The sequence below is a fragment of the Euprymna scolopes genome, chromosome 19, assembly GCF_053919585.1.
Source record: "Euprymna scolopes isolate OS-2025 chromosome 19, ASM5391958v1, whole genome shotgun sequence".
NCBI classification, from domain to species: domain Eukaryota; kingdom Metazoa; phylum Mollusca; class Cephalopoda; order Sepiida; family Sepiolidae; genus Euprymna; species Euprymna scolopes.
In genome coordinates, this window is record NC_136500.1 from 108,219,516 (window position 1) to 108,233,570 (window position 14,055).

General features: G+C 30.5%; 1 protein-coding gene across 5 annotated transcripts in view; it reads right to left on the reverse strand.

Annotated features, from left to right (window-relative positions):
• Window positions 1-14,055, reverse strand: part of LOC145239869 (prolow-density lipoprotein receptor-related protein 1-like) — a 520,067-nt gene that overhangs the window by 148,938 nt on the left and 357,074 nt on the right. For all 5 annotated transcript variants that reach the window (XR_013862384.1, XM_080103450.1, XM_080103451.1 and 2 more), the window contains exons 24-27: window positions 12,479-12,598; window positions 11,062-11,190; window positions 5,749-5,865; window positions 4,301-4,429 (exon numbers count right to left, since the gene is read on the reverse strand). Coding sequence is in view for 4 of the 5 variants with exons in the window: in XM_080103450.1 (XP_079959576.1) it covers window positions 4,301-4,429; window positions 5,749-5,865; window positions 11,062-11,190; window positions 12,479-12,598 (495 nt within the window). In the remaining variant the exon portion in view is untranslated. The remainder of the gene's footprint in view (window positions 1-4,300; window positions 4,430-5,748; window positions 5,866-11,061; window positions 11,191-12,478; window positions 12,599-14,055) is intronic.

Here is a 14,055-nt window from a genome sequence, read left to right on the forward strand (position 1 = left end):
AGATCGACTCTGTTTACGTTTTCTTTCGATGAGACGAAAACTATGGAAGACTAAACAGGCCAAAAAAACTTATTTTTCAGTGACGAAAATTTCAATGTATTATTAAGCTGAGGCTGGCCAGTACCAGATGGGTGACCATTTGTATGAGTTTGGTTTTTAATGTGTATGTGTGTGGGGGCCAGGCTCCCCAAAATGGGGGGAGGGGGCAATTTAAAGCAGAATAAAAAAAAATTATTTCAGCACGTTTGGTCCACCGTAGTCGAAAGGCGGCAAACGTTTTCAAACGAGATCGAAAAAAATGATGCTATTTTTAACACAAAGGGCACAATATTTATCGAATTTTTTTTTTTTGTATCGATTATTCAAAGCATGCTCTGTTTAATAATGGTCATGCATTATTCGGCTCGCTAAAAAAAAATTGTTAATTTATTTATCAAAAATTTTAAAATGGCTTTTTTCGTATAAATATAAAAAAAATTTTTTTTTTGTTTTGCTTAACTTAAATTAATTATTTTACTTAACATATTCACCGAATTTCACACTTCAAAACTCAAAAGCGGGATAATTAAACACAATCGAAGTTCTGATATTCAGACGTCAAAATAAGGTATGCAAACAATTTTTTTTTTTTTTTTTTTTTTAATCTATAATTCTGTCCCTTACAACAACACAATATGTTTTGTTCAGTTTCATATGATTATTTTAAGCATATTTGTTCCCACTTCAAAACAAGGGGGGGTTTTGTAAGCAAAAAAAAATATATATATAAATATCGTTTATGAAAAATAAGTACACTGTTATAAAGTTCATTCTTCTCCTAATAATCGCTGAAAATTTCGTATTGATCGGATAATTACCTGATTTTTGGTAGATTTTTAAAAAGACGGTCCGTCAAAAAGTACTGACCTGCCCCCCCAGTTTTGGCGGTGCCTACTGTATATACTTAAAAATAAATAGCTTTATCTTTTCCAGAGTTGCTAAAACCTATCATTTATCCTTTATGATATCATCCATTTTCAAAGTAATATTTTCTTGTGAAAACATGATTATCAATCAATATCAAAGTTAAAAATATATCATATTTTTAATAATGATAATAATAATAATAATAATAATAATAATAATAATAATAATAACAACAATTATATATAACAATTAGTGAGTCAACGGTTCACAGGTGATTGTGTAAATTATAAAATGGAAGTTAGCCTAAAGTATGTAATCTATATTATAATTAAGAATCTTTATTTACAAGCCTGTCTTAATGTATAGACATTTGTTGTAGTGCATATATGTGGAGGTGTGTGTTTGTTTACGTTATGTTTGCATATGTTGCATGTAGATATATGCACACACACATACACACACACTATTATATAAAAGGAACTTTGTCTGTACGAGTTTGTTTCCTGTGGACTCTAAAATGGCTGCGCCAATTCTTATGGAATTTCACACAAAGGTACTAGCAGTGTTCTTAGATAGGTTTGGTATTGGAATGTTTTCAATAAGTATTGATAATCAACAATCAAAATAATCTGATGAAAGAAGGGACAGGCGATTTTGACCAAAGTTAACACCTTACACAGCCTAACATCACAAGTGCATTTAAGAAGTTTTATTACCACACAAGTTAAAAACTCTGACATATAAAATCAGTAATAGGTTTTTTGATATGACAGGGACGTGTTTGAAATGAATACTTCTATTTAGAGCACAATTGAAGCATAATGCTCCACTTTTGCATTTTAAACTTTTACACAGTGCAATACAGACTGCAATGTATTGTGGGGACTGCGAGGAGGCATGTGAAACTTCCTCAACCAGAGCAATTTGATTGAAAAATGGGTGATTTTACAGATTTCAATGATAATAAAAATATGAGAGTGTGAAATATTTGTTAATCATGCAATCCTGAGCAACATTGGGTCTCCCTGCTAGTATATATATATATTAATTTGTTTGGAAAAAGAAATCCAGCATAGTGCTCAATTAAAAGGAAAATCCGAAAAATAAGAGGGTATTTATATTTTGTATTTTGTGTATAGAAAGTTGTTAGATGAGACAAATCATTGGTACCGTCGGTTTCAACCCCGATAATTAGGGCTGTTTAAGATATCCTTATCAAGCTCTCTTCAGCCAATACTCATCTCTGAGATGAGAATTGGCTGAAGAGAGCTTGATATGGATATCTTAAACCAATGACTTGTCTCATCTAACAACTTTCTGTACACAAAATACAAAAATAATATATATATATATATATATATATATATATATATATATACATACACATATATATAGATAGTAACAAGTCATTCAACGTCGCCCGGTCAGATGTTTAAATACGTTATTTTATTTTAGGCAGATTTTACCAAAAAGTGAATTCTTTACTAGTTATTATATTGTACACATTATATGGTGGTGATTTAAAAAAAATTTTAAATAAATATGAGTGGAGTGCCATCAGCTAGAATTGAAACCCAAAAATTTAGCTCTTCAATAATATTTGAGCTAATCTGCATGCATAAAAAAATAATGGAGTTTAACGTATAAATGCATATTTGCGAATGCATAGTAAGGCACTTTAACTTGACTTATGCATGCCGAGTTTCAATTTTAATCTGTTTTTACTGGCTACATCCAATTCAGATTTGTTCTACAAGTACGAACAACTTATATATTTAGTTTCAATTTTTTAAACGAAAGATTGACAAAGTAATTTGGTAAGGACGGTCCTGCACACACACACACACACACACACACACACACACACACACACCTCTTCTTCCCCTAATAGCTCCATCTATCAACATCGAGTAGAACACGACACTCCCAAAAATGAATTCAGAAATATATTAATAACAAATACTGCCATTTTAGCCATCTCGCATTGTAATCTGTGATTCCCCATCATAGAAGCTCTACTCATTCACATAAACAAATCAACCACCAATCAGGCTCAATATGAGGGAAAGATTATACTTAAGTGCTTTTAAATAATTTTAATCAACTTTTTCTATAAATTCACTAAACGCAATTTTTTTTTTAATTCATCATGTGCATGAAGACGACTCATGGGAGTTGAAAATGTTTGCAGCTATGGTGAATTTCTTTTTACACTTGAACACAACATTTGAACATTGGCTTGTCAAATAAAAAAGATGGATCTCAAGAGAAACAAATAGGAATTATCCCAGCTGTTCAACAGAACATGCATAAAAGAAATAATGCTGCCCAAATATACCTATATATATATATATATATATATATTATAACTAACTAACTAGCTCTACCTACGTATTGAGCACTTTTGAAGTAAATACTTAAAGTTTACGCATAAATTTATACTTTCGTATATTAATTTTATGTGAGTAAATGAAGTAGTTATATATATATATATATATATATATATATATATATATATATATATATATATATATATATATATATATGGAGAGAGAGATAATTAGATGAATACACAAAATTAATCATATAATAAAATTGATTACTCTGAATTATTTTCTTAATAACAGGATCTATTATGCATAAATCAAAATATACTTAAATGTAGTTTATGACAGAACCCCATCAAGGGGCACTGCTATATGTGTGTACAATACAATAATCAATAGAGAATTGAAGCTGTAATAATAATTAATATGAGATCTTCATGAATTAGAATATTATATTTAAGCATATTCTACAACCAGATAACACCAGGTGTGCTGCTAGTATATATATATATATATATATATATATATATATATGACTCAATGTCTGTCACAATAAAAAACAGCGTTTCCGAAACGATCGTACAATTTATTGGCTTTGTTGTGCTCCTTATGAAACGGATTTTTAATTTTTAAATTTAATTTTAATTTTGAATTATAAATTATCAATCACCTTACCAAAGATAAAAGTAGCTCTAGGATATTTGCCTATTGAGCTTTGATACATCAGCTTTACAATGAGCATTATTCTTTTCCTGTATTTTAATTTAATTAGTATTTTTCTATAACATTAAAATACGCTCTGCTCTATAGAAAATTGCTCTAACCCCCTTTAAATTGCATATATATATATATATATATATATATATATATATATATATATATGCAACATTGGTTTCAGAACTATAGTACAAAATTGCACAAAATTACCAGAAATTATTCTTGTGATGCAAGAACTTTCATCATAAATGATTCAAAATTATAATGTGCCTATTGCTACTAAATGTAATACTAAAGACTAAATGCTATCTCTTAAACAGCTTTTGAATAGTATTAAAAAAACATCTTACCATTTGGCATACAGGCTTTTCTATCAATGTCCATAGTATAGCCATCAAAACAAGTGCATTGGTAGGTTTTCTGAGGTCCAGATGTACAGTTTTGGCTACAGATGCCCCATTGTTCACAAACATCAATTTCTAGATGCAATAAAGAAATAAATAAAAAAAACATGGAACATAAATCAATAAGATCCAGAAGTATATTGATGTATCTTTGTATATTTTCAAACATCTATTAATAAAAACTTTCTTGTAATGCAATTAGATTTTATTATTTATAAATATGTTATTTGATGATAAAGTTATATAACTTGTTTGATTAAAGTATATTTTTGTTATATGTTCATCATTATGAAGAGGAAATGTTTGAGTGGTACTAGAGCATTTATAAACATTTATTATGCTAATATTTTCATTTGATACTATTTAACATATTTTAATAAGATAATCAATAATAAGTTTATATATATATATATGTTATATAAATTAAGAAGAATAGAAATAAAAGTTACATAAAACTTTATTAAGTCATCAAATCAATAAAGACGAAAATGGGAAGTAGAAAAGAGGAAGTTAATTTATGAATTGCTTCTCTTAACTAAATAGAGCTTGTACTATCTTGATAGGTTTGCTATATTAAAGATAATAGATATCTTTTGGTTCATTTATAATATATAGGATTGACAATTTCCAAAAATCCATCAAATAGACCTCAGCAGTTTACTCCAGATGCAACATACATACCTCAAATATCATATGTTATGAACTTATCTTATGCTTAAAATTTTTAATATCTCCAAGTATTTAAAGATCAATCTGTTGTATTAATATTTTGTAAAAAAGCAAAACAATGAATTTTATTCAATCTAAGGATAAAGACAAGTACAATCACTTTTAATCAAATAAGACGTGCGAGTCATGGAAAACATGACATGACTTTACACTAGCACAAAACCGACAAGCTTTCACTAATGTCATAGAAACATGTGAGAGCTCAAATATGTTAAAAATATTAAGTTCTGTTAAACAATAAAATTAGGCAGATTTTAAAATCTCTGCTGCAGCATTCAGATATCACAGCAACAGGATGTTTCTTTTCAACAAATGGAAAAAATAGTTGTTTATGATTTTTTTTTATATAAAGGAGACTGTTTCTTCTGAAATATCAAAATATATTTTTCAATCATCCTGGACTCTATGTAACAATAAGTGAAAGATTTATTGAAAATTGAAAAGTAAATACAGTTTATTAAGTTCATTAAAGAAAAATATTGCATATATTGTCTCCACATATTTTTATTCATCTTGTATTAAGTAATTATTATTGTTGATCACTACAAAATCGTTTTCACCCAGTTTATTTCTTCATGTTTGTGCCTTACGACTCACAAAAGACCATTTTATTTGAATTAGTAATTGTTCAAAAATTACATAAATTATAGTAATTTAATACTGACCTGCACATGTTCTGTTGTCTGGAAGTAATTTTTTATTAGGTGGGCATAAACAAATGTATCCATTGGGTGCTGGTGTACAGTTATGACTGCAGTCATGGGCATCACACATATCCAGTTCTAGAATCAAAAAGAATAATTGGAATTATGTACCAAAACAAAACATTAGTTTCATAGCTATATATAAAAAAAAATCACCTTATTTAACAAGACATTAAAGACTAACTAGATTTGATAGTATTATGAAACTGTACTGACTGTTAAATATTTGTGGTTATGTCTGCTATTGTAAATATTTACTAAATACATTGACTCATATAAAGTTGACATTATGTTGTAAACAGAATATGTTCTAGATAAAGATCAAAAAGAGGTTATGGAGTTGATCCTGCCTCAAAATAAACTGATGTTTATAAAAACAGAAAGTGATAAAAATTATGCAAATGATGCAATATTCTCTTTGGAAGAGAAGATGCTTTTCAAAGACGGACTAAATTTTTAATAGCAAAATTTTCACTGAAAATGCAATGTTATAGAAACTAAAAAAAAATTTTTTTTTAATGCAATCTCATCTCAAGAATAATGTTATAAATTTTAGCAATCATCATCATCATCGTCGCTAGCATATTAATGTAAACATCTGTTTTGCATGCTGTTCAAATTTTAGAAACTGACTTTAAAACTAATCTACTTTTTGCCAGATCTTTATGTCTCCCTTAAATTCAGCCTTATTACTTTCTCTTATATTTTCCCATTGCCAAGCGATCCTATCTTAACTGTTCTACATGTTTAACCATTCTTTCAATGTTACCAGACAAAAAAAAAATCTCTTGTTTTACACACATCTCCCTATATTGTTTAAATTTAATCTTTCTTTTTAAAAGCAAATTTGTCAAATTTCAGTCCTTTGTTAAAACGTTAATTCTTCTTCTTATATTATCTATTATATAAGTCTCAAACATTGGTTTGTTTGTACGTTTGTTTGTATGTTCACTAAAAACTTTTGTTAGCCACATCGGACTGGGTTGAAACGAGTACCATCTGAAAGAGCAAGGCCTTGGATGAATAATATCTGAAAATTAAAAAAAAGGATTAATTCTATAGTGGTCAACCGGACCATTTCTTGTAAGGAGGGGGGGGGGCACTTTTCGCAACAAGATTTTCACAAGTTACGCACGCATAGCAAACTGAAAGTTTAAAAACGTTATTTTGCAGGATCATGACGTCATAAGTTGTTTGCCACGAACGTTTTTCCCTTCTTTTCCATTTCAGGTTTGAGCCTGCCTACCTTAGCTAATTTTTTTCTTTTTTTTTTTGTAACAGTCGCACGGGCACTATGTTATTTTGATTGAAAGAAAAGTTGTTTTGATTTATTAATTTTTTTTTAGGGGGTGGTTGTCACCCACTTCATTTTGGGGCAATTCCGTTCTTTTGTAGGAGTTACTCAATATCCTTTGTATCGCAGCCGTGTCCAAACCAAACTTCATGCCCACCCGGGTAATGCCAGAGTATCCATGCTAGTCTACTATATAAATCTCAAATGTCAGTTTGTGTGTTATATTATAACAAAAATCAATTTCCTTATTTAGATTTTTTTTATAAGTGGTTTTAATCAACTGAAGGTCAATTTTTTATTTAAAAGAAACAAAAATTCCAATCCAATTAGGATTCTTTAATTAAAAAAACAAAACTTTCTTTCATTTTTTAACATTTTAAAACTTCTTTAATTCAACCAACAATTTTGCATGCTAAAACCAATGCAAAAAAACATTAATAACAAAAAAAGAAGCTGATGAATTACAGAAATGTTTCAACAATTTTTTTATGAAACTAAGTTCATAACATTAACTGTACATGCATTAATCATCAACATCTTTCATTCTAAATAACTATAATTCGCAACTTGCATCTGTGTAATCGTGGCCACATCGGTAAAAGAGTTCGGTTTCTAACTTCAGTTATGTGAGTTTGCACCCGGCACACATCAAGTCCCATTTTTTTTATACAATTGGGCAAGCCCCACCACACAAGTTATCACAATATTCTCCTCCCCCTTGTCAAATGACGTATTGGGGCTGAAAAGTTCTGATACTATCTTCACGGTTTCTGCAAACTCCAGATCCATGTTTTTTTTTTAGGTAGGATTTTTTTTTTTTTTAGGTAGAATGTTTTAGGTAGGATTTTTTTTTTTAGGTAGGATGTAGACTGTTGTTCTGCAGCTCCTAATTTTTATAAAAGAAGTTAATTTTTTTTACATTAGGCAAGTTTTTGCAATCGACATTTAAAAGGTTTCCATACCTTCTAAAAAATGCATAAAACATTTTGTTTTGATCGGGAATATAAGTAAAGAGCTCCATAGTGTTTCAGACAGTGTTTTGTGAATCTACTATATCATTTTGTTGAAGATTGGTTCATTATTCCCACTTTGAAAAATAATTTCTGATTTTTTTGCATTTCTTCTTGTTGTTAAATTAATGTTTCTTCAACTTTTCGTTGTAAAATCTGTTTGGTTCTTGTTATTGCAGCAACCTTTTTTTCCATTTTCTGTTGTTTTCTTTCAGCTTTCTGTTGTTGTAACACCCAAACATTAATTTCTTTGAAGTCATTCATCTTGTATATATATTTTCTCAAGATCGAAATTTACTCAAGCAAACTATTTTTCAAATAACCACTGTAATACTGTACGTTGAACAAAGTTTACATTTTTATTTTCTGAGGGAGAAAAATCGATTTGATTAGAAAAAATCTTGCTTATCAATTTATTCTCTTTGTTTTAAAATGAAATGTTCTTGAAGTGCAGTTTTGATAACTTTTTTATTCAATGTTCGACAAAAACGATTTTTTTCTTCTTTTTTACAACATTAGTTGAATGACTTCTTTGAGATATTTTTGTAGTCACAGTTCAAAGAATATCTGGTTCATTGGAAATACTACTCTGTTGTCAAATAGTTTCGGTATGTAATAACAATTATAATTTATCCTTTTCCTTTTTTGTTCAAAAAATGAATTTTGTTGTTGATGGTCCTTTTCTAAATTTGAGTTCTTTACTGCCAGATTTGTTGCATTGTAGGTATCTGCTTTATGAATTTGAGTTCCGCATCGCCAAGTTGTTGTAACCCTTCACTAAGAAAGACTTGAACATAGTTTATTAAAAAGGTATTTGTATTTACAACAAAGCAGAATACATAGAGAATGAGAGTTGTAGTACTTAACAACTACGCAATATATGCACGCATACACACAACCATGGGAGACAAAACCTATTGGTATATTTATACTTTTTTTTTTTTTTTTTTTAATTACATTTTCACCCCAAACAAGGCAAATTGCCACTTTGGTGTAGGGGGCTATTATCAGGGGCAACAACTACTGGGGTACTATGTAGGGATTTGGGCAGCAAGATGTCGGTTCACGTTACACTTGAACTTCTGCACGTCAGTACTGTTGGGGAAGCAGAGACCTGGAATGGAATTCCAGAGTCTAGCGGTTCTGGGGAAGAAACTATTGGAGTAAAAAGATCTTTTACATCTAGGGATCTCTACAGTGCGGGGGTGGGATTTAGCAGCCTGTCGGGTTTGTCGAGGGTGCTCACGTCGTGGGGGCACAAGTGATTGCAGTTCGTCAGAGCATTCACCACTAAAATACTTGTAGAAAAGGCAGAGGGATGCAACATTTCGTCGATGGGACAGAGGCTGAAGCTTAGATGCCAGTTCAGGGCCTATCAGGTTTGCGACTCTCTTTTGAACCGTGTCAAGGAGCGAGAGACTAGTAGCAGATGCACCAGCCCAGATGTGACAGCAATACTCCATACATGGGCGAATGGTGGCCTTATAGAGGTACAGGATACTTTCGGGTGTTAGTAGCTGTCTAGCACGGTAGAGAGAGCCCACCTTTCTTACAGCGGCCCTGGCAATGCCTTCAATGTAATTGTTCCATTTGTTTGGAAGAGTTCATATCTTGTGTATGGGTGAGTTTCCACAGCAATATCTTAAGTATTCTATTAAGACATGACTCAAATAGCCCCTGTATTATCTGTGACTGACAAATCAGCCACTAAAGTTGGAGATCTATTATTTTGTATCGAGACCCCTTGCAGTGTATAGCTCAGAGTGTTTACCAACATCAAGGGAAAGCAGAGCAAAGATTCCCCATCATAGAAACTAAAATACTCTGCTTGACCACATGTATAATGACGATAATCAAAGGTGCTACAGTATTGCATCAATCAAGAGCAGAATAAGAGAATGGTGGCTCAGATGGTTTGGGCATGTGCCGAGGATTAATGACACCATCATGAAACTTTTACATTTAAAGTCACCAGGAAGTGACTGAAAGGAAGGCTGCTCATGAGATGGACAGACACCCCCACACAATGATTTTTATAAAACAGGCCTCTGACTGGACAAAACCTGTGATCGTGCCAAGTGGTGACAAAAATCCATCATTACGAACTGTATCATAGCTCAATATTAGCACAAAAGAAAAGGAAAACTATTTTCTTGAGAAATCTCATGCCTTTGCTAAAAAGAAAGAAAAACTAATCAAAATACAAGATATCTAGAAGAAAATATAGGATTGAGCTGATTTCAATATGAAGTTTAGATAACATAATTGTGCTTCAAGATATTATTTTATACTTAACCATGTTTAATAAGTGTCAAAGATAAATAATGTTTGTTAAGTTATAAATAGAAAATTTGGTATGTTTGTATATTTGTATGCACATAGTTTGCTCATAAACCATCAAGTTTGGAACACAACTGCTAGGGGTAAGAAATAATAATGTGAGCTATATTTAGTTTCATTGTATACAAAGTAGGTAAAAAGGTGCCAAAGCCTTTTTGATAATTCAGATACTTTTGAGTTTTGTAAAATTATAACAATACATATTTAAACATCAATTAATAAACACTCTCTAAATTTAAATTCCTTTGGAGTTTTTAAAACGGTTTTAGGGAACATAATACAGGTACAATTTTCTATTTAAAAATTAAAACATTTAAAATTTGACATAAAATACGCAAGCTTTAAAATTTAAATTTTTTAAAGACTCCTACAATTTAAGCTTTAAATTTGAGACATTTTCTAGAATCAAAATCATGTTATAGATTTTGATCCAAATTGGAATAAGGATTCTAGACACAATTAAATATATAGACCTATATTATAGACACATTATATTTTGATTTTAATCTTTATAAAGGCACATAAAAGTGGTACAAAAGTTCCAGGAATTAATTTTACCCATCTTGGGATGGGTATTCTGCTAGTATTGTTATAAAGCTTAATAAAATATGAAGCAAAAATAATTCTCACCACAAAATCCACCTTCATCTGACCTATCTGAACAGTCAAACTTGTCATCGCACAATTTCTCAGGTGTTATACAAACTGAGCTGTCATTTCTGCAGGTTCGGTTTGGATAATTGCAAGGTATATGGTGAGCTAGAGTAAAAGGAAAAAATAGGAAACGTTACAATATATGTGGAATTAGTATAAGTGAAAAAATAGGAAACGTTACGATATATGAAATTAGTATAAGTGAAAAAATAGGAAACGTTACGATATATATGAAATTAGTATAAGTGAAAAAATAGGAAACGTTACGATATATGAAATTAGTATAAGTGAAAAAATAGGAAACGTTACGATATATGAAATTAGTATAAGTGAAAAAATAGGAAACGTTACGATATATATGAAATTAGTATAAGTGAAAAAATAGGAAACGTTACGATATATGAAATTAGTATAAGTGAAAAAAAAGGAAACGTTACGATATATATGAAATTAGTATAAGTGAAAAAATAGGAAACGTTACGATATATATGAAATTAGTATAAGTGAAAAAATAGGAAACGTTACGATATATATGAAATTAGTATAAGTGAAAAAATAGGAAACGTTACGATATATATGAAATTAGTATAAGTGAAAAAATAGGAAACGTTACGATATATATGAAATTAGTATAAGTGAAAAAATAGGAAACGTTACGATATATGTGGAATTAGTATAAGTGAAAAAATAGGAAACGTTACGATATATATGAAATTAGTATAAGTGAAAAAATAGGAAACGTTACGATATATGTGGAATTAGTATAAGTGAAAAAATAGGAAACGTTACGATATATATGAAATTAGTATAAGTGAAAAAATAGGAAACGTTACGATATATGAAATTAGTATAAGTGAAAAAATAGGAAACGTTACGATATATGTGGAATTAGTATAAGTGAAAAAATAGGAAACGTTACGATATATATGAAATTAGTATAAGTGAAAAAATAGGAAACGTTACGATATATGTGGAATTAGTATAAGTGAAAAAATAGGAAACGTTACGATATATATGAAATTAGTATAAGTGAAAAAATAGGAAACGTTACGATATATGAAATTAGTATAAGTGAAAAAATAGGAAACGTTACGATATATATGAAATTAGTATAAGTGAAAAAATAGGAAACGTTACGATATATATGAAATTAGTATAAGTGAAAAAATAGGAAACGTTACGATATATATGAAATTAGTATAAGTGAAAAAATAGGAAACATTACGATATATATGAAATTAGTATAAGTGAAAAAATAGGAAACATTACGATATATGAAATTAGTATAAGTGAAAAAATAGGAAACGTTACGATATATATGAAATTAGTATAAGTGAAAGAAAAATGCGATAATTTATCAAGGATTAAATTCCATTCTAATGAGAAAACTTACGGCAATGTTTTTCATCAGAATGATCAGTGCAATCATTGGTACCATCACATACCCAGTCTTGAGGAATACACTGATGTTTCCCGCACATAAACTGTCTCCCAGGACATCCAACAGCAGAACCTTTTATCAAAATTATAGAAAAATTACACAAGTTTCAAAACATTTATTCATACAGAAATTTAATCATAGATGTAATAGTCATATTTGTTTCTATCAGTCATATTAAGATAAAATTTTGTGGATAACCCCCCCCCTTTCTCTCTCTGATTAGTATTTTTTATTTTTTTTTTTTTTTTTTACAATAATGTTGGAGGTGGGAGTCTGTGTTTACATCAGATATCCATAAATACAGAAAACAATATTTCACTTTGAATAATAAAATAATAATAACCATAATAATAAGGGTTCAGGAATGGAGTCAGGAGGGGTGGGGTGGGGTTAGAAGTGGGTCCACATTCATTCTCAGGTTATGCTACATGTTTTTTTTTATGACAAGGAAGTCATCACTTATCAACGTCTTGAACGTTAAGAAGCATACTGATTAATAGTGATGGAAATTAGGTAGAATATGATTATTTACCGAGATGGCTTAATAAGAACTTGTTTACATTGGACTTGACAATGACCATGTTGTAGTCAGCTAGAAAGTGAAAGAGTTTCACAGGCAGGAAGTTGTAGGTAAGAAGCTTTGTTCTTGGAATCTGTGTTTAGATTTAGGCACAGATAGAGAATGAAAGAAAGTGTTGATAGTAGTTATAGCTAGACGAATATGTTCTGTGAAATTTTGGCAGAGGGGAACCATAGATTGGAGCTCAGACAAGCACTTGCCATGAAAATAATAATAGAGCAGAGATATTACATTTCTGAATTTTTTATATGGAGATTGGTTATTTGAATTCTTTGGACTACTGTTCACAATTTGAGTGTCATTTTCATATTTCGGTTGATGTAACCTCCGACTTTCTTCCAGTGTATCTTGTCAAACTTGTCCACAAGTGACACAGTGATTAGAATACTTGGAAAGATTCATTTGTAAAGTGAACTTCTGAAGGATGAAGATCCAATCCTCAGGGTGGCGGACCGAAAATACAATTGCGAATTACTTAGGACCTCTATCCAGTCATGGCTAACGGAATGAGAACATACTACCCTCGTGAATTAAATAAAGGGTTCCAATCAAAATTCTGTGTGGATTCCCACATTCGACAACATACACCTGAAGAAAGTTGGAGGTTACATCAACTGAAACGTTGTGAAATAAGAACAGTAGTCCAAAGAATCCAAATAATACAGACAGACTCACAACAGGTTGCAGGGAGGAGAAAAGAACATCACCTATAAGGTTTCAAAGCTGGTTTTTGTCAAAGCAAGATAGGATGTTCTGAGCACCTCCTGTTCAGAAGTTGCTTAAATCTGTACTAAATTATCAACCCCCTTGGCAAAAAAAACCTGCTCAGCAACAAGCAATATGGTTTTCACCCTAAGAGATCTACAGTTGATGTACTGATATTAATATCCCATAGGATCAGTGAATCTATCAATGGGATAATCCTCTCCAGAGCAATAACTCTCGACAT